General features: G+C 44.9%; 1 protein-coding gene across 2 annotated transcripts in view; it reads right to left on the bottom strand.

Moving 5' to 3' along the window:
* SKAP1 (src kinase associated phosphoprotein 1) overlaps positions 1–23,636 on the bottom strand; it is a 227,853-nt gene that overhangs the window by 164,590 nt on the left and 39,627 nt on the right. For both annotated transcript variants that reach the window (XM_084615548.1, XM_084615549.1), the window contains exon 4: positions 17,288–17,404. In XM_084615548.1, coding sequence (XP_084471674.1) covers positions 17,288–17,404 — 117 coding nt within the window. The remainder of the gene's footprint in view (positions 1–17,287; positions 17,405–23,636) is intronic.

Raw genomic sequence — 23,636 nt, 5'->3', positions numbered from 1 at the left:
TTACTACATCAAATGTCACACTCATAAAATAATGGAATATTAACCTATGAACATAAGAATGGCCGTACTAGGTCAGAGCAATGGTCCATCTAGCCCAGTGTCTTGTCTTCCGACAGTGGCCAGTGCCAGATGCTTCAAAGGGAACAAACAGAACAGGGCAATGATCGAGTGATCCATCCTGTTGTTCAGTCCCAGCTCCTGGAGTCAGATGTTTAGGGACACCCAGAGAATGCAGTTGTATCCCTGACCACAATAGCTAAGAGCCATTGATTAACTTATCTTCCATGAACATATCTAATTATTTTTTGAACAGAGTGTATATTTTTGGCCTACGCAACATCCCCTGGCAATGAGTTCCACAGGTTGACTGTGCATCGTGTGAAGAAGTACTTCCTTATGTTTGTTTTAAACCTGCTGCCTATTAATTTAATTGGGTGACCCCCCCCCCCGGATTCGTGTGTTACGTGAAGGGGTAAATAACACTTCCCTGTTCATTTTCTCCACACCGCTCATGATTTTATAGACTTCTATCATACCCCTCCTTAGTAGTCTCTTTTCTAAAATGAACAGTCCCACTCTTTTTACTCTCTCCTCAGAAAGAGACTGTTCCATACCCATAATCATTATTGTTGCCCTTCTCTGTACCTTTTCCAATTCTAATATATCTTTTTTAAATAGGGCAACCAGAACTGCACGCAGTATTCAAGGTGTGGGTGTACAGTGGATTTATATAGTGGCATTATGATGTTTTATGTCTATTATTTATCCCTTTGCTAATAGTTCCTAACATTGTTAGCCTTTCTGACTGCCACAGCACACAGAACAGATGTTTTCAGAGTACTATCCACGATGACTCCAAGATCTCTGTCTTGAGTGGCAGCAGCTAATTTAGATCCCATCATTTGGTATGTATAGCTGGGATTATATTTCCCAATGTGCATTACTTTGCATTTATTGACATTGAATTTCATCTGCCGTTTTGTTGCCCAGTCACCCAGTTTTGTGAGATCCCTTTGTAACTCTTCACAGTGAGCTTTGGCTTTAACTATCTTGACTAATGTTGCACCGTCTGCAAACCTTGCCACTTCCTTATTTATCCCCTTTTCCAGATCATTGATGAATATGTTGATGATGAATATGAATATTCCAGTAGAGATCCTTGGGGGACCCCACTATTTACCACTTCCCTGTGGTAAAAACTAGGGAAAGGGGAAAAATAGCCTGAAGACCTGGATTCTGGGCAACAAGCAATCTGAGTCTGTAATGGGCAGTTGACATAGGGAAAACTGGATCATGGTTTCTGATGGAGTTACCAAATTAGCAGATGAAGGGTCAGGCAGGTGATACAGTGCCCCAGCAAATCTTGCTTGAAGCATTAATTTCAATCAGTTTGGCTATCAATGTCTCATGGACTGAAAACTGACCCAAGGTAGCAATCAGTGTCTCTATATATTGGGAAGCCGTGTCCACGTTGGGGTACTGTAGGGTGTTGTCACACGTTTTATCTAACATGGGCAAACTGCATTAATTCCATGAGCAGGAGGAGATTACTTGATATTTGCATCGCCTCCCAGTTTAAAGGCTGAGGAAACAATACCGGGAACCCAAGAGGTTAGGAATAGGAGCAGGAGAATAAAAAACGAGATTCATCTTGCTGAAGTGGAAGCTAGTACATCTGGGGAAAATAATCTAACATACATTGAAGGAGAGAGCGCCGTGGTGGAGCAGCGGGGAAGAACAGTAGTGAACAAACAGGACAGGAACTTGCAATGCAATACAGCAGCACAAAGAAAGAGCCTGATTAGGAACTACTTAAGAGGTAGTACCATGCTATGGACGAGAGTGACAAAATGTGTCTCTCTACAAATGGCCAAACTGGGTCAGGCCGATCTACCTTGGTGGTTTTCAACCTGTGGTCCACGGACCCCCAGAGGTTCACAGACTATGTCTAAGATTTCCAGCAAGGTGCATGCTTCCATTCGAAATTTTTTAGGGGGTCTGCAAATGAAAAAAAGATTGAAAACCACTGACCTACCTAATGTCGTCTCTGTAGCAGAGGGGCATGTTGGATTCTCCAGCGGCAGGCATATCCACCCATAGTTCACTTAACTGTGCGTTACTACATAACAAAGGACGGAGGATGGAGACGCAAGGTCTTCCACAGTAGGTGGTAAGTTATTATTTACATTGCAGTAGTGCCTTGAGGTCCCCTGACAGAGGCTCATTGCAGTAGGTGCTGTACAAATCCAAACTCTCTGCTCCAAAGAGCTTTCAAGCTAAATAGACAAGACAAAGGGCGAGTGGGGAAAACAGTCCAAGGTCACTCAGCAGGGCAAAGAGCGGAGAATAGAACCTGAATCTCCTGACAACAAGTTCAACAGCCTGTCCACTGGACCAAGAGGATCATCTTTGCTTTGAAGCACAAGGATTATCAAGCCTTATCGTTTAATTCTGCAGTAGCTACTCCCAACCATAAATATGGACTGTCTTCCTCAATATCCTGGAGCGGCGAGTTTCATGACCCCTCCCTACTTCTCGGCAGGAGCTCTTGCTCACCCTACACCTCATGCACAGGTGTTTTGTAGAAACAAGGAAGGACTTTCCAAGATTTGGAAAGCGTTCAAAGAGCATAAGGATCTTCGCTGCATTAAATCTTACTCTCCCTTGGCTTTCGCGGATCCTCTCTCTCATCCCATCTCTCCAGTGGCATCGATAGTCTCTCTCATCAGGTCCTCTCCCCTTTCACTCCCCATGTCGGTCTCAGAGGGCTCTGTCCTAGCCCCTCCTTGGGCAATTGCAGTCGTTCGTGCAGCTAAAACCATCACTTATTGATGACACTGCACTCTGCCTCTCCTCTCCTAACCCACTTCCCCTAATCCAATCCTACATCTCAGCCGGCCTCTGACATCTCTTAGATGGCGAGATGCCATCAGCTTAAAGTTAACAAACTAAAGTAAACTCCTGATCTGGCCTCTGAAACCCCTGACACTCCTCGGTTCCCCATTACCATGCTCTTTCCTGTACTTACCCAGGATAGTCCAGTAAACAGGGTATGGCAAAATCTAGCAGCCACGTTGCCAGCTGACCTGATTAGACTCTATAGTCTTGTGCTTAAGGCACTGGTTTAAGACTCTGAAGAGCTGGGTTCAATTCCGAGTGCTGCCCCAGACTTTCCATGTGACCTTGGTGTCACAGATCCACAGCCTCTGGTGTATTAGTGTGCTGAACCCAAGGGTTCGCCCAGTTCCACAGTGGCAGGCCCATGGCCTTCAGGACTCAACAGTGGGCCTTTGGGTACCAGCAATCCCAGTCTCTGACCGTAGCTCCCTCCAGCCAAAGCCAAGATTTCTGTTGGAGGCTTTTTACTGTTCCACCTTTAAAACAAGGTGACAGGTTTCAGAGTAACAGCCGTGTTAGTCTGTATTCGCAAAAAGAAAAGGAGGACTTGTGGTACCTTAGAGACTAACCAGTTTATCTGAGCATAAGCTTTCGTGAGCTACAGCTCACTTCATTGGATGCATACTGTGGAAAGCACAGAAGATCTTTTTATACATACAAACCATGAAAAAATGGGTGTTTACCACTACAAAAGGTTCTCTTTCCCCCCACCCCACTCTCCTGCTGGTAAGGAGAGTGATCACTTTAGATAAGCTATTACCAGCAGGAGATTGGGGTGGGGGGAGAGAAAACCTTTTGTAGTGGTAAACACCCATTTTTTCATGGTTTGTGTGTATAAAAAGATCTTCTGTGCTTTCCACAGTATGCATCTGATGAAGTGAGCTGTAGCTCACGAAAGCTGATGCTCAAATAAATTGGTTCGTCTCTAAGGTGCCACAAGTCCTCCTTTTCTTAAAACAAGGTGGTAATTCATTAGTTACCTGGCTATAGAATCTGACAGGCTTTCTTAGGTTAGCAAAGAGAGCCAAAGGTTAAGCCATAGTCCATCCTGACCAAACCAGTGCAATCAGCCAGCCAAGCTGTTACAGCCTCCATGGCTCTGACTCTCTCCCTTAGTCCCAGGTGCCAGCCCTGTCTCTCCAAATTCCAGCCCCTTAACACCTTTCTCCTTTGTTCTCCAGCTGGGTTCACATGTTCCATCTGCCCACGTTTCCCGCTCTTAGACGTTGATTGTTTGGTCCTTAGGGGTCTCAAGGTCTTTCTCGACCCAGAATGGGTCAGTTTCAACTGGTTCTTTAGTGACCAGTTTATGCCACCCCAGACAGCTAGGCAACGTACAGACCTCATCACTCCTGCTCCGCTCCAACAATGGAGTTAACCCCTTTTGCACCCATTGGAGAGCAATGCTAAGTACAGAAGGAAACTGAGACACGAAAGTCTTCATGAAAACGTTACAGAAAATTCACCCTTTGTCACACTTGGGGAAGTACTTAATCTCTTTGGGCCTGACCCAAGTCAAATGGAGTCTTTCCCTTGACCTCAACAGGCTTGGATCACATGCCCTGTGCCTTGGTTCTCCAGCTGTAAAATGGAGTTTGTTCTTTCTTTCTCCTTCCCTTTGCCTGACTTGCCTATTTTGATTGTAAGCTCTCCTGGGCGGGGCCTGTTTCTTGCCCTGTGTTTGAACTGCACCCAACACAACAACTCAGCGACTGTCAAAGTTCTACTGTAATAGAAACAATAGATATCAAGTGGGGTGGAACAAAGACACCTGAACGTTGCACCGTGAAGTTTGCCATTAAGTTGCACCAGCTCGTCCGGTGGCCCAAGATAAACTCCAAAATGGATCACTGGTGGAGCGAGGTCCCCTTTTCTAACAAACAGTCTCCCTCCCACCAACAATCAAATCTCAAGGCTTCCTTGCAGGCAGGGTACTCAAGAGCCAGTGGAACAGGAGCATCTTCACCCTGCTTAGTCAGGTGCCATTGTGAAGGTAACCGAGTTAGTCTTTGCAGCAACAATTTCTAGGCCCTAGGTGATGGGACTTTTCAAGGAGCTGATCTATCTGCCTGAAACATCCAGCTGACTTCATCTGCCAGAGTGTTTGTTAGACCTCAGGGGCCGGGGAGGAGGGGAAGAGCAGCATTTCACCAATGTCAAAGCTGCTCCTGCTCACCCCTCCCTCCGCAAACAGAAAAGGCTCTAACCAAATCCAGAGAGCCATAAGCTCAGTAGCAAGAAATTATCCCATTGGCAAAGATTCTGTTCTTGTTGAGTAGCGACTCCTTTATCTCCCGGAGACAATCAACCTTCAGCCAGAGGAGTCTAACCTTAAAACCCCATAACTCAATTTAACGTAGTGTTAAAGTTTGGGGGAATATTTGTCAGTGCCGGCGGTGATACAATCAGGCTGAGGGGCCCTAGAACAAAGAGCAGCGGGTGAAGAGCATGTCACCTCGCTACACATTCGTTTCCTTGATGAACAAGGAGCTATTAGCCAGAGCGAAAGCATTATCTAGGTGAAGGATGATACTGATTGTTTTAGCTACTCTTGCAAACGCGGACGAGAGCATAAGGTCCCGGTGGCTTTTTGTAAGTCCCTGGTTGTGTTCCCCCCCGCACCACCACATGCGAGTCTGTGTGAGCTACCCTTCAAGAGCAACCCAAGATCAATTTGAGGCTCAGCTCGCTTCCAATCACCGTGGCCCTCACAGGGCTGAACAATTGAAGTTGGACTATTTTGAAAAACAAGTTCATCACCATAAGCCTCTAACAAAACGACTCGAAGACACGCACAAAATGGCCTCACGCAAAATGACAGTGACGAAACATCCAGCAGATCCTATTTACTTAAGCAAACCCACTGGCAGACACAATAGCTACAGGAGGAAGCTTGCTGGATCGAGTTGTACTTTGGTCCCTTGCGTTTAAGTGGAGAGACTCGATTGAGAGAAATAGGAGGAGAAAAAAACAAAACCAAACCACAGGTGTAATTTCCCTACCGATCTCCCAACCGCTCACACCCTACCAGCTTAAGTCGATCTAACTTACGTTGCTCAGGGCATGGAGCGCCCACTGGCAGCCACCAGCAGCCAGCTCCCTTCCCTTCCCCCCCAGTGCCTCCCGCCTGCCAGCAGCCCCACCAATCAATTTCTCCCCCTCCCTCCCAGCGCCTCCTGCAATCAGCTGTTCCGCGGCGTGCAGGAGGTGCTGCGGGCGGGGGGGGGGGAAGGAGACGGAGGAATGGGGCGGAACTGGGTGGGAAGAGGCGGGGCCTGGGGCTGAGTGGGGGTTGAGCATTCCCGGGAGAAAGGGGGAAGCCGGCGCCTGTGGCTCAAGGATGTGGGGGGGGGAGACACGCCCCGAGTGATGCAAGTGACCATGACCTAAGCGCTGTCCACACCAGTGCTATGCCAACAGGAGAGCGCTCTCCAGTCGGCGTGAAGCGTCCTCACCAGACACGCTACAGCGGCGCCCCTGCGCCGACTGGCAACCTGCCCCCAGCGTTCCAAGGGTCTTCAGACGGTCAGCTCCTCGGGGCAGCGACTGGGTTTACTTCTGAGCATTGTACAGTGCAGGGACCACCACTCAAGTGCAATAAGAGTAATGACAATTGTACCGATATTCTCCGTTGCCCCAATTCAACAAAGCACATGCCTCAGTCCCACACTGCGGCTAATGGGATTTAGGCATGCGCTGAAGTGCTTTGCTGAACAGGGGCTTTTATCGGTGCCTCGATCATTTCACCCAATAGTAAATCTAGAAGTTCAGGGCTTGTTAAAATGTTTAGCATCTGATCCTGCAAACAGATACCACGTGTGCTTAACTCCACTCATGCGAGCAGTCCCGTCGCCTGCTCACGTGAGTAGAGTTATGCACTTGCTCCAGTGTTTGCAGGCAATGCTTAAAGTGATCTGAAAAAAAGGTGGAGGGGGGGAAAGGGGGCATCAGTCTGGAAGCAGAAGCTTTAGTAGGAAAGAGCGTACATCAGCCATGCAGCTCTATTTTTATTCTTCTCATTTTTTTGGCTGGCCCTGCAACCCCTTGTGATCTGCGCCGTCCCGCCGTTCCCCCCCTCCCCGCCCCCCTTTAAGCTTTGTTTGCAGGATCAGGCTATTTTACACCAAGCATCATTCCATCTCTCTGCACAGGAGTCCTCCATACCAACTAAGGGCTTGTCCTCACTGGATTTTTTTTTTTTTTGCCACTCCAAACTCATGCCCCACCAGCGTAAAAATTAGACTTGCACCTTGGTTTCAGACAAAAACCACAGATACAGATATATCTGTTCTACATATAATGAGTTCTCAATGCACTGGCTGAAAGAATATATACATATATGCACACACACACACACACACTAAAATATACTTTAAAATTCTTACTGTGTTTATGCATTTATATATATTTTTAAATCGTAGGGCTTCTTCCGCATACAAGTAATTAAGAAATAACCAGATCACAATCCTACATTAAAAAAAACAAAAACCAAAACCAAATCTGTCTCTATAGCCTGTATTTGCAAATTTCTAGTAAAAATTACAGGGCATCCTTTGCCCTTTGGTCCCATTAAGGAATTCTGCATGCACAAGCTGAAAGATAGATAAATCTTTTCATGCTTGGAAGCTGGTGTGTGGGGGGGGTGCTAGTTAAATCTTTACTGGATTTTCAATAACCTTGTAAGAAGTAACATCCCGAGCCTGATCGCTACAAATGCCAAGTGCTTTCAACTACCCACGGGCTTCACGTTAAGTATGTGCTTTCCTGAATCAAGGCCATCGTTCTAGTGAGAAGTCCTGGAATGATAGCCCTGGACATTTGCGTCCACCGTATAGCCAAAAGACAGACAACTCCACCCTTGACCTTGAGGTTCCAGCTGTATTACATTCCAATTTCTAAAAAACTGGAACTAACTGGAAACGCCATGAAGTCCTTTAATGTAGGAAGCTTTAACTATTTATTATTCAAAAGCAGGAGAGATGCAAATTCCAACCATTTTGTTAACTTATATTTTCCCTTCTACTGGGCAGAATTCAGAGACACAAAGCATTTATCCCTTAGATTTACATATTCATGAATAAAAAGACCTTTAGGAAGAGGGTGTGTAAGTTACCCCCCCCCCCGCCCCCGGCGGCAACAGTAACTTGTGCACTGATAATTCACGTGTGTTTGACATGGCAAACATGCAATTTGCCACAAGAGAAAGCTCAATCTTTTGCCTTGACAGCTGCCACATCACATGAGAATAAGCTACATGATGGAGCAGCTTCTTAAAGGAACATGCACAGACTCATACTCACTCCAAAAATTTGAGGGATCAGAGCATTCCCCTATTTTTCAATTAACTTTAAACAGTGCTCACTTTTCAGTTTTCCTCCCTATTTTAAACAAACAAGGCTTCGGTGAAAGCAGCCTTGCAAAGCAATCATGGACATTTAGCTTAGGTACATAAATCTATTCACCTGGTCTTACCATGATAAGAGAGAGAAAGAAAGAGCTGGTCCAAGAACTGCTCCTATGTAAATTCACTGTTTAAGCCACTACAAGGGAAAACAACATTTGCCTAACAACTTTTACGTGACAAATCATGTAAAATCAAGCTCCACGATTATGCAAACGACTCCAGCTCATATTTGCTTCAGCAGGTGTCTAGGTAACTGTACAGACACTGCCCTTTGGCATGAGGCACACACAGAACTGAACCTTGAAGAAAATTGTCCCAACGGTACAGAGAAATCCATAGAATTGTTAGTGCAAGAATCTTTAGTTTTAGTTTATAGAGTAGTTTCTAAACACTGCCACCCTGAAGATTTGAGTGAGTCTCTTTTCAGAGCCCAGGATGCCAGAGCAGCAAAATTCAGATCAATTTTACTGAGCATTTCATTCGATTTGACATTATTCTTAAAATCCCAGCTCAATTACATGAGACGCTCAGCTTCCCTTTAAATTTTAGAAAGCGTTTCTGGCTTTCATATTTGTGAACCCTACAAGGGCATGGAAACCAGAAGGTAAATAAAGAGAAGCCAAAACTGCTTATTTTGGCTTTAAAATCATTATTTTTAAGCCAATCTCATCTTTGAATACCTGGAGGTTGGCAACACTAGAAACAAACACTCCAAAAGATCGGTGTGGTTTTGATGTGGGAGTTGGGTCCAATCCATCTCTTAGGGTGAAGAAGAATCATTAAGTCCCCCATAGAGAGCATAAGAGGGAGGCCTATTTACACTGTCAAAGTGGTACAGAGGGGTCTTAATGTAAAGGAGCACCAGACCTTCAGAGTTTATTTGAAAACCAGTGCTAGCTTGACATGCTTCAGGCACTTTACAATGAAAGCCCAACTTTCAACCTAGATTGAGGAAAACCATAACAGAATGCTCTCTCTAGGTACTAGGTGATGGCTCTTGCATTTTTTTTTTAAAGGTAAAAACAACTAACCCTCTCTCTTTAGATTTTCAGGGCCAAGTTGAAAAGAGAATTCTCAAACTAGCCTCTAATGTACCCCAACTAAGCCCACAGTTCTGAGGGTGCAATCTACTGCTAACACAAACGACCGGATTTACACAGCCATCTGACCTGCTGAGGTAAACTGCACCCCCAGTCAAGCAGAATTTAGATGGCTAAGGAACTATCCCTTGTGCCCGTGATTCATGACACCTGTCAGATCTCAAGCACAAAGCTGGGGGGGGGGGTGGAGGGGTTATTTTGAAAATGCAGCCCTACCATATTTACAGATGACTTTTAAAACAAACAAACTTTTAAAGTTGAAAACTTGGCTGTTTGAGCCTTATGGTTCCTTGTTCTCTTCGAACATCTGCCTAGGTTGTGATGTTGTTTCATCCATTTCTGGCAGCCTCTCTGGGATTCCACCCCACCCAATTAATTCTCAAGAGAAAGGTGAGCTAAGTCACTCCATGTAAAATATGGCTGACCCTTTTGACCGGAGAGGTGAGTGACCTAGGAACCTATCTGTACAACGTCAGAGACATTAATAGCACTAAGTTCAACAGTTCTCATGTTATGGCGCATTCCCACTAAAAAGGTGATAAAAAGGGACAGAATAAGCTCTGTAGCTTTAACGGTACATGAACTCCTTACAAACTGCCAAACAGCACTGGAAAACATTGGTTTATTTCTGCAAGTACTTTGTAGCCTGAATAATGGGCCTGATCCTGTGGACCCTAACTCTGGGAAAACTCACGCTGAAATGTCGGCGTGGATCTGCTGGAGCAAGGACTGCAGGATCAGGCCCGATGTTATGGAAATGATACCCCTGCATTTTAACCTGCTCATTTCCTGGCCTTGCATACACCATGCTCAACATCAAAAAGGAAACTGACCAAGTGGAACTTTCTGTGTCAATTGCACTTGTCAAGAAATCACATTTCCAGAACCTTTCACACTCTGTTTCAAAAGTACATTAACAGCAAGTTTATAATAATCCTTTCAAAAGAACAAAGAGGCTTTCCAAACCTTTGGAGGACTGACAGATAATTGTTTCTGCCACCAGTCCACAAGAAAGAGGTAAAGCTTTGGAGTATTCAGGCAACAGGTTTTTACACACACCTGTGGACTTGATCTATGGTGGAGCTGAGACCCTCACCCTCAGATGAAGTCCACTGGGTCTGCAGATGCTGAGCACCCCTGGGGGCAAAAACAAAACAAAAAAAAAACACTAGGCTCCTATTTTGCAGAAAAATCTCAGGCTCTCCTGAATACATCTGAAATTCAACCGGAGTTGCATACCTAACTCCCTTAGGTCCCTTTAAAAATCCAAGTCTAGAGCACTGGTAACAAGCCACACTGTGCCAGCTATTGCAAACTGCAGGCCAGGTTCTAAACTCCATAAGGCTGGTGGAATAACCCTGCTGAAATCAATGGACCCGCTCCAAGATTTACAATAGTTCAACTGAGGTGAGAATCTGGTCAAATAACTATCACCTTAAAAAAAAAAAAAGACAACAATTAACATTTTTGGTCTGGAAAATGTTTGTCTGCTCATCACATTCATCAGAACAGGAAGAGACACTACAAGAGACACCGATTTGCAAAGCTCGCTTTGTGATCCTCTGTTATTTATCGACACCACGCTATTGGGACAGATTCATTGCTGGTATAAGCCTGCTGAACTCAAAAGGAGCGACACTTTGGCTCATTTTGCCTGAGCACTGTTTTCCCTTCACACCACAACTCCTAAAAAAACAACCACCAAAAACCCACAACAACTCAGACTGAAGTTTGGGGTGGGCTGATGAGGGGCTACCTTTCAATAAGATCACGCTGCAATAAGCAACCCTAGTTTTCTCCATAGCCCATTATTTGCATCCACAGCTCAAACCGATTTCTGAGTTTAATAGCTACCACAAAATGCGCACTCAACGTTATTTTCTTTCACCACAAGAGGGGGCTGCAGAACTCTCATCTCTTTTGTGATCCACAAAACCCCCCAGTTAAGGGCTGCTTTATAGTCAACTACAAGGCAAGGCATTAAGCAATTAATACACATATGTATGCCCACATGTGTCAAAAAAAAGATGCATGCCTATCCAAATACCAGACACACATGTCCATGTGCCTCTTAAAATCTGCGTACATGCTGGGTTTTTAAAACAAGTCAACCCACTTTCACAGAAAGGTTCCACAGTTCAGAAAACATTTTTTTAATAATAAAAAAAAGCTATAGAAAATATGGAAACAGAACAGATGCAAGGTCTGGAAAACGAGACACCCAAGAAATGGCTAAGGGAACTAAACGTACATAAATTAGAACAGCAAACACTCCAGGGACAAGCACACAGGGTCTCAAAATACCTTCAAAGAGGAAACAATGTAAATGAAAGGAATTATTCAGGGGCTGGAATTCACCTGTGTGCAGAAGGCCATCAAAAGGCCTACAGTGACTGAACAAAAAGAGACAATGAACTTCTAAAAGAGAATGGGCAATTTTCCGCTGGATTCCAAGGAGCGTTCTCCAGGGTCTCCTTTCTGAGGACGACTACTCACAAGCAGAAATTGCTGCCTATCCCCCCCAAAACTCCTTGCAATTTTATATCTTGCAAGGCAGTGGAAATCAGAGAAGGAATTCCCTGCAGTAGGCAAGGGGATTGCAAAAGTGCCACCAGAGAAAAACTGGTTTGTAAACTGAGGAAACTAGTTACAAGACTTAAAAAAAAGAAAAAAAAATTAGAACTCTTGACTAGATACAATGGTCTGAATTAGACTATTCCCTGCAATAAGCTCGCAGTGGCAGACTCCCGCACCCAGGCAGAACTCCACTGAAGTCAATGGGCTCCAGGCAAGCCCAAGGGGCCACCCACACAAATCTGTGGTCTAGGAGATAGTGCACTGGCTTGGGAGTCAGGAGACCCGGAGTCTATTCACCAGCTTTGCCACCGACCTGCTATGTGAATGTACAGCACCCTAATCACAGCTGGACCCTCTGGACACAACTGTCATAAAAAAGATTATAAATAGGACACATCTCATTTGCTGGACCAGAGCTTCAGACTAAAAGCAGAAACTTGGTGTGTGTAGCAGGGATCTCCACAATACTTTTCATGCTCTTTTTAAAAACAAACAAAAACCCCTCAGTTGTTGTCCATTTGCATTTTATTCCCCCAGATCATACTAAAGAATAACGTTGCCTGCCCAACGGCGTTTGTCGAAATCAAAGCCATTTTTAAAGTTGCTGGTTAAAAAAAGGCAGAGGAAGCTCAGAACTAAAAAAAAAAAAGAGAGTTGGGTTTTGATTGTGTTTCAAAGGCAAAAAACCCCACTAAAAACCAACCAGTTGTGTGTTTAAACAAGGAAATAATTTAGAATAAAGAGAAACAACTTGTAAAATCTGTTGGGCCATATTTTTCTGCTAGTGTAAATGGGTTAAATTCAGTTAAAGTCAAGAGAGCTGCGATCACTTATAGCAGCAGAGAAGTTGCCCAACATGTGGAATTTATGTATCAGATGTTTTGCCATTACACACACACAAATATACATTCTATAAAGACATTTATATTCAGCATAATGTCAAAACAAGACCAGACGTGATATGAAAGGCACTGTAGTCCGGTGGATAAAAGTACAGGACTAGAAGTCAAGCTGAAATCTATTTCCCCAGTTCCATCACTGACTCGCTGTTTGACTTTGACTCACTTCTTTCCCTGGCCTCAGTTTCCCCATCTGTAAAACAAGGATACACCTGCTTCCCCCACCATTTTAAAGACCTGTGAGATGGAAGGGTGAAAAGCAAGATAAATAGAAAATATTAATGAGACAAATGCATACCTCCAAGTTCTGGCATCTATTTAATTTACACTGAACTTAAAATTAAATTGCTGGACTCTGGCAAATGAAGTGAACTACCAGTCTGAAAAGAAAACATGTTAAAAAAAATCGTGAAGTGGTAGGAGTAGAATACATTATATGGAAAGTGTCTCCCCAGAAATACTTATCATTATAATAGTACTTAGCACTTATATAGTGCTTCACAGCCTCCAAGCGCTGTACAAACATTAGCTTCTTAATCACTCATTAGGGATGATCCAAAACAACACTGTCGTGGCTCATTGCATAAAGTCATCCCCAACTTGCAGAATTGCTTCTCCTATCACGCTCCATGTTCTAGAGACTAGAGAAGTTTAAAGGTTCCACAGCTTACTGGAAAGTTTGGTACAAGTGGGGCTAGACAGCTCAAGAGCCAACAGCCAGAGGCACACGTCCCACCCCCTTCTCCACATTTTAGATTGGGAAGCAGAGCACACCAACACCTTCGCTAAGCAGGAAGAACCTCCTGCCTTGATAGCCTCCAGTTAGCAAGCCTGGAAATGCAAGAAGAAGGGATGAGGTGGTCTTTAGTTGCCTATGCAGGGTTTGTGCTTCTGTGAACGCCTCCTCTAATTGTTGCAAGAGGGGGCTAGAAGATGCATGGTGGCGACTAGGTCATGGAATGGTGGCACAGCCAGAGAGATGAAGGTGGTCTTGGAACCTGCCAGTCCAGAGCCTCCCAGGGGTAGGTCTACATGATAAACTTTAATCTAGCTAGTATGGGCACCAATAGTAGGGCAGACGTGGTGGCACAGGCTAGCAACCAAAGGATGTACCCAACTCCCCTGCAGGATTGTACTTTGGTTGGTACCCCATGCTGCCATGTCTACACTACCCTTGTTGCCCACGTTAGCCAGATTACAGCTAGCAGGGATATGCCTACCGGTGCTACAATCACACCGTCACTCGCAGCGTAGACATACCTCATTTGTTGCCCAAGTTGGGTGAGCTATTCCCCAGGTATGAACCACCCACCCTCTGTGTTTGACGAGAAGTAGTTTATAGTGACTTTGTATTACAGTTGCATCTAGGGCCCGTGGCAGCGAACCTCTCAGCCCAGGTCAAGAGGCTTGGGCTAGTGAGGCTTGTACTAGCCCTCTAGCTATAGATCGGACTGGAGCTCACACTTTGAAGCCCACTCCCCTCCAGGCTTCAGAGCCTATGCTGCAACTTCAAAGTGCTGTCTACACAGCTATTTGTACAAAATTTTCTCAACCTGAATGGGGAGGTTAGCTCCTGCAGGCAGTATAGACAGGAGTCTAGAGGCCTCAATTGAGAATAGGGCCCCCTCCCGTTCGCTGTGTTTGTACAGCAACTAGAGTTGCTGCCCTGGAGAACTTATGGTCTAAATAGTCAAGACAGACCTGGTGTGAGAGGGCAAATAGGGGCACGGAAAGGTAAAGGGTCGCATTTTCAAAAGTGCCTAAATCCCATTTTCAAACGTGACTTCTTGAGTCTCACTCAAAGCCAAGGGGACTTTGGAAAATTTCACCTGAAGCCACTTGCCCACAGTCACAGAGCAAATCCATGTCCAAAGTGGGTCTGGAACCCCGTGTCCTGGGTCATAGTCCAGCACCCTAAGCAGCAGATTATGTTGCTTCCTGAATCCAGCCAGCACTCTGCAGCATCGCGCTCTCCAGACAGAAGCAATCCGAGGTGTTGCAATACCACCACCTCTAGAGATCCACAGAGACTCTTCACCAGGCCTTAAAGATGCCACCTCTAAACATCTTCACTATGGCAGTGTAACACTTAGCCACAGTCTTTAAGCAGCCCTGTTATCCCGCTGGGAAGCTGAGTAATTGCAACTATCCCTCTATATCAAGAGAGGTTACCAAGGGATCTCCTTTGTATCTATTCCTGGTAAAGGTCTGGCAGGAGTCCCTCTTGACTGGCTCCAGCTAGGTACATCAGGTATGTCCCCAGGAGCCAGTGTGGTTTCAAAGTAGGATGTGGCCCCACTAACATCATTTTTGCTCTCCTCCACATCCTGGAGGAGGCATGTGGGACAATGCCAACCTCTATGCAAAGCTACTGATCTAAAACAAGAGCCTTCGACGGTATTAACAAAGGTGCATTGTGGCAACTCCTCAAGAAATACAGCTACCCAGACAAGTGAGTGAGTCATCCATTTGTCCCACCTGGATACGTTTGGAAGAATCAATTGCAGCAGGGCCCTTCCCGAGCCCTCTCAGATCAGGACATGGATCAAACATCATGGGGAGAGGGGGGTCCGCTCCCCTATTTGCTGAGGTCACCAACAATTCACAGGCGAGGGTCTAGATCCAATCGTTCATGTCGGAGGATGAAACAAACACCACTCAATTTCTTATCCAAAAATATAGACCTGCTGTTGCTCTTACTGCCCAGCTACACAGGAAGTCCAAGAACGGGTAACTCGTTCTAATGGAGCAGCGGTTAGTTTGGTCTCAATGCCAGCATAAAAAAATAAAAATAATAATAATAATTCTCTTGCCAATTCTCCACGTGGGCATCTCTGCGCTAAGTCTGAAATCTTCAAGCATCTGAAAGTTCCAGAGGTGGCAAATCTTTAAATACCTTGGGAGAGTTATTTCAAATCAGGCCCTTTAGGGCTGCCCAAAATCACCCCTCAAAGTTAGCAAAGCAACCCTCTCCTCCCCACCCTCCCCTGTTTGTGAACGCTTAATAAATGTGCCTGGAGAAACCACAGATTTCATAAAGAGATCGCTCTCGTCATCAGGAGGCTATGCCCAGGTCTTCACACCCTTCGATGCCCATTTAGTCTGGTATCCATTATCTAGGTCATATCCCTCTTCATCCATGCTGTATATAGGTGTGTTTTATATCTAAAAGGTAGAGTTTCTTAACACACACACATGATACGAACAGAACCTAAACTCCATGTCTGTTACTCATGATGGTGATCCTCTACAATTATTGGTGAGTGACTGAACCAATCCGGTCTCCAGTCCATGTAACAAACCCATTCATTTTATGGCCCAGGCCAGTAGAAACTGCAGATATGCATAGCATCCCACATTGCACAACGAGGCTAATGCCACAGATGTTATCCGTGCTTATGAGCTCACCCCAAATAAAAAACGATCCATTATCTTATGATGCGCAGGAAGGTGGAGGAGCCGGGAATGGAAAATCAGGAGGTATGTGGGCAGATGGGAATGAAGCCCTGGAAAATTAAGCAGGAAGGAGAAACTTAAGAGGGTGAGGGAAAAAATGAGGGAGTTTAAGGAAGAGGAGGAAATGAAAGATCTGGAAGCAGAGTATCAGGAGACCAAAAATCAATCAGCCTTCAGTGAGATTACACCAGGGATGTCTACGGACACGGAAGTTAGACTAGAGTGAGCTATACTGTACAGTGCTTTGAGTTCAATGGCACGTCACGCGTTTCTCACGGCTAAGCCGCCCACTTGCAAGCGGAGACAAGTGTTACTGAAACTTTTACACGGGGGATGCTCCTGTGCAAAGAGTAATGTTCTAGCACTGCTTCTGTAGGGTCTCAAAGGAATGCGTGCTCAGCCTCTGCATTACAGCTCATCCCCAAAAGATCAGCCTGAAGCATCTCTGCATTTCCCTGAAGAGGGTGCCCAAGATTTTCAAACATGAGTAGTGAGTGTGGATGCCCAAACGGAGACACGCAATGGGGCCTGATTTTCAGAAGGCAGGTGCTCAGCGCTTTCGCAAGCTCAGGGCCCGTTAAGATGTCTCAAATTGGGCAACCAAAAAAAGATGAGGCACCCAAAATCACTCCAACTTTTGAAATCCATAGGCCACTGGGTCACGTTCTGCTCTGCTTCGCCACTTGAAGTCTGGAGCACAACAGAAACCGTTTGGTTTATACTCATGCAACTGGTGTGTTGATTTGTCCCTTTCATTTTAGAAAGGTACCAAATGTATTCAGTACAACTTACCCTGGTTGATAAAGCAGCTAGTCCTCAACAGAGAGAGAATACCCATCAACAATGACAGCATATAAAGTTAAAGAGGGAAGAGGGTGGAAAATATACCAGATTCAGGCTATCCCTCCAAACACTACACAACAAAGGATTGCGGGAAATTGAGACGCTCTTACCGTCATCCTGGTAATCCGATGCAAGTGATGCATCTGACACAGTGGAAGGGACGAAACTCCAGCTCTGGTTGTCATCAAAGCTGTCCTGTCCGAAGTAAGCATCAGCCTGATCCCCTCCTGGAAAGGGAAGAGAAGAGGGGAAGAAGTGAACTGATTTTAGTAGAAAGCAACACACACTCCTAGCCTCACCCCAGCTCCTATGGCCTATGCTGGAAATTATCCCCTGCTGCTCCCAACTATCTTCCGGCCACTGCCAAATTCCAAAGGACTTCAGAAGACGCCAGATCAGACTGTGGGAACAAAGAGTTACGTCCTCTGGTTGATGCATGACGACATTTATGGGGACTGTGTTTGGGTGCATGCATGCCCCCAAAAGCATCCATATTGGATGCCTATCACTTTGGTACCTGCAGAATGTAGAAGCAGTAGGTAGGGAAGGTCTGTCTTGTAGCTAAAGACTGGGAGTCAAAATACTGGATTTCTAGCCCCAGCTCTGCTATGGCCTCATTACACCACATTTGGAAAAGTAAATGTTCCCCTTCAGTGCTTTAATTTCCCCATTTTACAGATGAGGATTATAGCACCTACTTCACAGGGACGTTTAGACCTTTAATGCTTATATAGAAGACTTTGAATCTCAAAAAAGAGGTGCGAGAAAAAAAAATTAAACACATTATAGATCTACTACCAGAACTGGCAGAATACCACATGCAAATGAACTGAAGCAAAATATTTGTGTGTGGGTGCAACAGAGTGCTTGTATATTAGATTCTAAGCGGATTGTCCATTAGGGGCTTTGCTACTGATGGTGATTTTATATGGAGAGCTCTCAGATACCACGGTGATGGGCGGCAGTATAAAACTGTAAGATAGATGGTGCTGTAACAGGCCTCTGTAGAAGGAAGATGCTGAAAACCACAGACAGAAGCTGAAGAGTCCTGGAAACAGAGAGACAGAGACAGAGTGTGTGTGTACACACAAAGGACAAAAAGACAGCTGCTCAATTCATTCAACACACGCCAAACAATGAGAAGGGGTTTTTCAACTGATTTTAATATGAACTCAAAACACTAAATTGTTAAAAAACAAGACCATGTACATTTATCTCAGCAAACTATGGAGAGATTTGTGCCCGGCGATTTTAAACCAAGCGGTGAAACAGCATCGAGGGGTTTGGGAAGGAGAGGTGTGCACACATGCACAAATCAGCAGCTGAAGAAAAAAAATAAAATCATATTCAGCATTTACATGGCAGTTTGTATTCCAATAATCCTCAAACACCCACAGGTCTCATCCCACATGTTCATAGATGGGGAAACTGAGGCACAGAGAAATTAAAGTCAGAATTTTCCAAAGCGCTCAGCACCCACATTCACAATCAGATCTTCAAGGGTGCCCAGGTCCCTTTCAAACACCAAAATAAGGGGCCAATTCCCCGCCTCCCCCCAAGAGAGAATTTAGCCTATTGGGTTCTGTGCTCTTTTGAAAATCTGACCCAGGAGTGTCCCACTGGGAGCTGAGCACTTTGGAACACCTGGCTGCCATTGTGGGTGCTGGGCACTTGAAAAATTGCACTCTTGAAACTTTGACCCCACGTCAGAAGGCATCAGCATCACAGGTGGGATTAGAACTCAGGAGTTCCTGGCTCCCAGACCTCAGCTCAAGCCACTAGAGGGTTCAGGCAAGAGCCACAAGAATGATTAGAAAACTTGAGTGTTAAGAATGTTACACAGTGTTAGACTTGAGAAGCTCAATCTATTTAGCTTAACACAGAGAATGTTAAGGGGTGACTTGATCACAGTCCATTAAGTATCAACAAATATTTGACAACGGGCTTTTCAATCTAGCAGACAAAGGCATAAGATGATGCAGTGGCTGGAAGTTGAAGCTAGACAAATTCAGACCGGAAATAAGCTGTAAATTTTTAACAGCGCAGTAAATTAACCACTGGAACATTTTACCAAGGGTCACGGTGCAGTCTTCATCACTGGCAACTTTTAAATCAAGAGGGGATGTTTTTCTAAGAGATATGATCTAGTTCACACTAGGATTTAATTCAGGGCCTGCGTTATACAGGAGGTCAGACTAGACAATCACAGGGGTCCTTTCTCGCCTTAAAAATCTAGGCAAACCCATCTCTTTTTCTATTTGCTATTAAGAGCTATAAAGTAGTATACAGTTGCTACATCTTTGGCCAGTCCTACTTCCTGACATACCTTCTGTCAGTCCTACATCTGCATGTTTTCAATGCTCAGAAAGTGGCGAGCGAATTCAAAACAGGGACCAAAAACCACCCCACAACTGCACAAGGATGCTGTCCTGCTTTTAGGATTTGCAGTGTTTATTGGCTCAGAGACAGTAATACTCTACCAGGGAGAAACTGCATGACAGAGGTTGCAGGACGCAGAACACAAACTGGTAGACTGTTTATTTACCTCTCTCATATACCAAATACTGGCCAGACACTAAACAGAGGTGGTGTGGTTTATCAGTTAGAGGCAGGAGATTGGATTCTCTTTCTAACATGCCACCGGTTGAATGACCTTGTGCAAGTCACTTTATCATTCAGCTCCCCCGCGCTTGCCCATTTTAGTACCATGCTTTGAAACCCTGGGATAAGAAGGCACTACCGATAGTCAAGCGTTAAAAGAGAACAGGTTAAATATTGCTACCGAGCAGCAACATCACGTAGTTCCAGGCAGAGCACAACCACTGAGAGTTTATTCTAACAAGAAATCTTCCTAAACACTGCAGTGGAACAAAGCCGGTGATTCACATCGCTGCAGAGACACAGTGAATATGCCACTACGGTTAAGCCCACAGATCTGTTAAAAGAATGGTTCCTTTCAACCAAGCCGAAATACTCTAATTTTTTAAAAAAAGGCTGTTGAAACAATCACCAAGGTAACAGGTGTTCTCTTATAATGAGATACAGGTGTAGCATCATGGTGATAACGAGCAAACTGTTTACGGTTTGCAAATACCAAAAGGGAGCATAGCCGCGTGAGCTAGGTTCATTGGAAATGAACGTACCATGCATCACTGCAGTAAGCCATTTGCAAAAACAAGGGCTTAATCCTGATGCTTACTCACAGGGATAGTCCCGTATAAATGATGGGGTCTACCAGCACAAGGAAGGACTGCCTGCATGAACAAGGGCTGCAAGATCAGGCTATGGGGCTGCCACAGGAAGACATGTTTTTTGCATAACGTTTAACAGACGTGTGTTGTATTATGAGATCATACAGTGGGGGTGTTGCTAGACACACATTGTTCCTTGTTACGTTCACAAACAGGAATATACACCAGATTTTCACATGCATGTGCAAACAGGGCCGTACTGCACAATTACCTAGTCACAAATCTGTATGGGCTTAGTTGGATATATAGCTGGACAGTGCCTGGCATAATGGGGTGCTGATCGCTAGATGTTACCGTAATACCAGCCAACAAAGACGCAAAGCCAGGCTTGCCTTTCATGTTAATGTCTCCTAGTTTGTTTCTGAGAATATTTTACGTCTTGTGTTGAGATTCAAAGGACAAAACACACATCACTGCTTTGAGGGGGTGGGGGGTAAGCCACTTCCTCTTTCTGTTTGGATTTGCATTAGGAGAGTAAAGTTCTTGCACTTTAATTCACTTCTCCGTCGAGTTTATGAAGCAGCAACAGCTAGTTGAGTCCAAGCAGGGGGGAAAAAAACAAAACAAAAAAAACACCTAAAACTTGTCAGGGGCCAAGCTATTGTTCCTGAATGAAGAAAAAACTCATTAGCCTTTAATGAAGAAACAGGGAATAAAAACCAAATAGCACAGAAATCCCAGCAAATAATTACCGTGCACCTGACACAGAGCTGCTCTATCTTTCTACCCAAACCCTCAGTAAAATTCTCCAACTTATCACTCTTTGGAGCATGAACCAAAGTAAGTCAGACTCGGAGGGAAAGAACAATAGGGACACTGTGGGCTGTCGTTTCCTGCAGCAGGTCCCATGGTGCAGCATTTGGCTGCGCTGAATATACTAAATACTGTACCTTGCCTCCGATTCTTATTGGGAGGGTGTGGGGGAGAAAAGGAACAAATTGCACCAGCGATTAGCTGGCTTACATTTTACACAGCTGCTGTGTCTTCTGCAGCAACACAAAGAGAGGCCCAAAGGTGTGATGGGTGATTAATGGAGAGATCGTTCTTTGTGCATATTGATTCTAAGCAGACCGCAGTGGGGAAAGATCCTCTCTCCGGCAACTTGTAGCATCACTGGCGGGAGAGCGAACGGTGCTGGCAAGCTTGAATTGTGGAGGCCCCAGATAGAAGCATGTGTCAGTTTGGGTTGCTATCAATTATGTCGAGTCCGCACTGGACAGCAGGCGGCCCTCACCTAGACCTGGCATTTACTGAGACACAGTATCTGGCAGACCCTCCGGGCTCAGTGTGAATGAAGGTCGATAGGTTTTTAACTGGTCGTATTAGGACAGGCCCTGAAAGAGACATGCATGATCGTACGCCCTGGGGCTTGAGCCCGCATGGCGCGGGGACCGAAAGTACTAAGTGAACATGTGCAAAATAGAAACAACAATGAGCAGGGACCGTGGAGGGGCCCAGCACAGTGTTAATAAAATGCTGCCATGCAGCCACCATATCATCGCTGCCTGGGAGCAGGACGGAGGCCTACAAGAAGCGTCTAGCTAGCCACCTCATTGGGGAATGCACCAAAGCTATTGTTTCCCCAGCCAAAGAGTAAACAAGCATAAGACTTCAGCGCACGCCTGGTACTTTGCTTTCCTGGGTCCCACGTATAACCTCTACTTGCACGGGAGCACAACCAATTCAGGCATCCCACTGCAAACTGTGTGCTCTAGTGGATGAGGGGGCCCTGGACTGGAAGCCAGGAGACCTATGCTCTCAGCCCGGCTTTGTTCCATCTTGCTGGGGAAGCACCTCTGTTGCTCAGTTTCCCTATCTGTAAAACGTGGGCGAGACTTGCCCTGCTTTGAGAGCTACAGACTAAAAGCACCGAGTGTTGCTGTTCGGACTTCGGGATTCAAGGCCTTGCTGGTGTGGGCCCAGGTGAAGAGAAAGAAAAAACAGAGCAGAACCGGGGAGAGAAGTTTTTAAAGCTATACTTGTCTGAGGTATAAAAAGCCAAGCTGATGCCTTTTGGCACGTGCGGGAAGAGGACCAGGCTGATTTATCTTCTAAAGGCGTGAAAGGGTTTCACAGTGAAAAACGCATTCAGATCTACAGTAGATTGGTAAGCGAGTTCCGATTAAAGCTGGTTTCCCCTTCGGTGAAGGTCTTTATCCGCGTACCTGGAGTTTCATTAAGTGTCTTTTTAGGAGAGAAGAAAATCAACACTAACCAAATTCTGTTTATGCTTTTATGATGGACTAGCACACGCCAGAGGAAGTAAAAATGCCTGACTCCAGTTAATATTCAAGTGCCTGTAGGAAACAAAATTCCTGCTTTAAAACTAATGAGTCCTCAGGATCACACTACAAATAAAGGTCTCTGATCCAAATCCCATCTGCCTTTCATGCTCGACAGTGTTAATATCTCCAGATTTTCAGGGACTAATTTAGCAGTAATGCACTTCCCAGAGCAGAGCTGTGGAAATATCAATACTATGGCTTAATATCCCTTATTACAATCACTCCCCTAAATTATGGAGTATCACGTGGAAATACATCAGCACAGACGCACCCACACATGTAAATGTTATTCACATGTCAATATATTATAGCTTCGCATTTGCAATGCTGAAGCTTAGGCTCAGTTGACATTGCCATTATAAATTATATACCTTTTTGAACACACTTATGTACTAGAAAATGTATGACGTTTCCTACTCATCATCTTAGAGGCTTCGTCAGCTCCTAAATACCCTTTTGGACTTGCGTGATTAGCTCTTCTGATTAACGTGTGAGTAGTGGAAGTCTGGTGTGGGGTTTTTTGTTTTTTTGTTTTTTACTGCTGAGATCCACAATGCTGTTTTACACCTCTATTCACAAGCATTTCTAGGCACGCGACATAAAAATTGAAAGTTATGTTACATCTACCTGCAAATTTGGCCCTTGTCACTTCTTTGTCTATTGTAGATTACTCTGTAGGTCCCTTATAAATGCTCCTCTTTTCTCCGGCCCTACCAATGACAGAGCTATTTAAGGATTTAATTAAATTCTAATAATTAGGACTTCTGATCTCAATCTCAAACACTTCATCCAGCTTTATAAATATTCTCATTTCCCAGATAGCAGAGAAGATGAGGCAGACCGTTAAATAACTTACTCAGGGCAACGCAGTTGAGCCAGTGGCGGACTAGAACCCATATATCTCACCCTACTGACTGGACAGT

Source organism: Lepidochelys olivacea (assembly GCF_965140295.1).
Source record: "Lepidochelys olivacea isolate rLepOli2 genome assembly, chromosome: 27".
Taxonomy (NCBI): Eukaryota; Metazoa; Chordata; order Testudines; family Cheloniidae; genus Lepidochelys; species Lepidochelys olivacea.
This window is presented reverse-complemented; position numbering and strand designations above follow the sequence as displayed.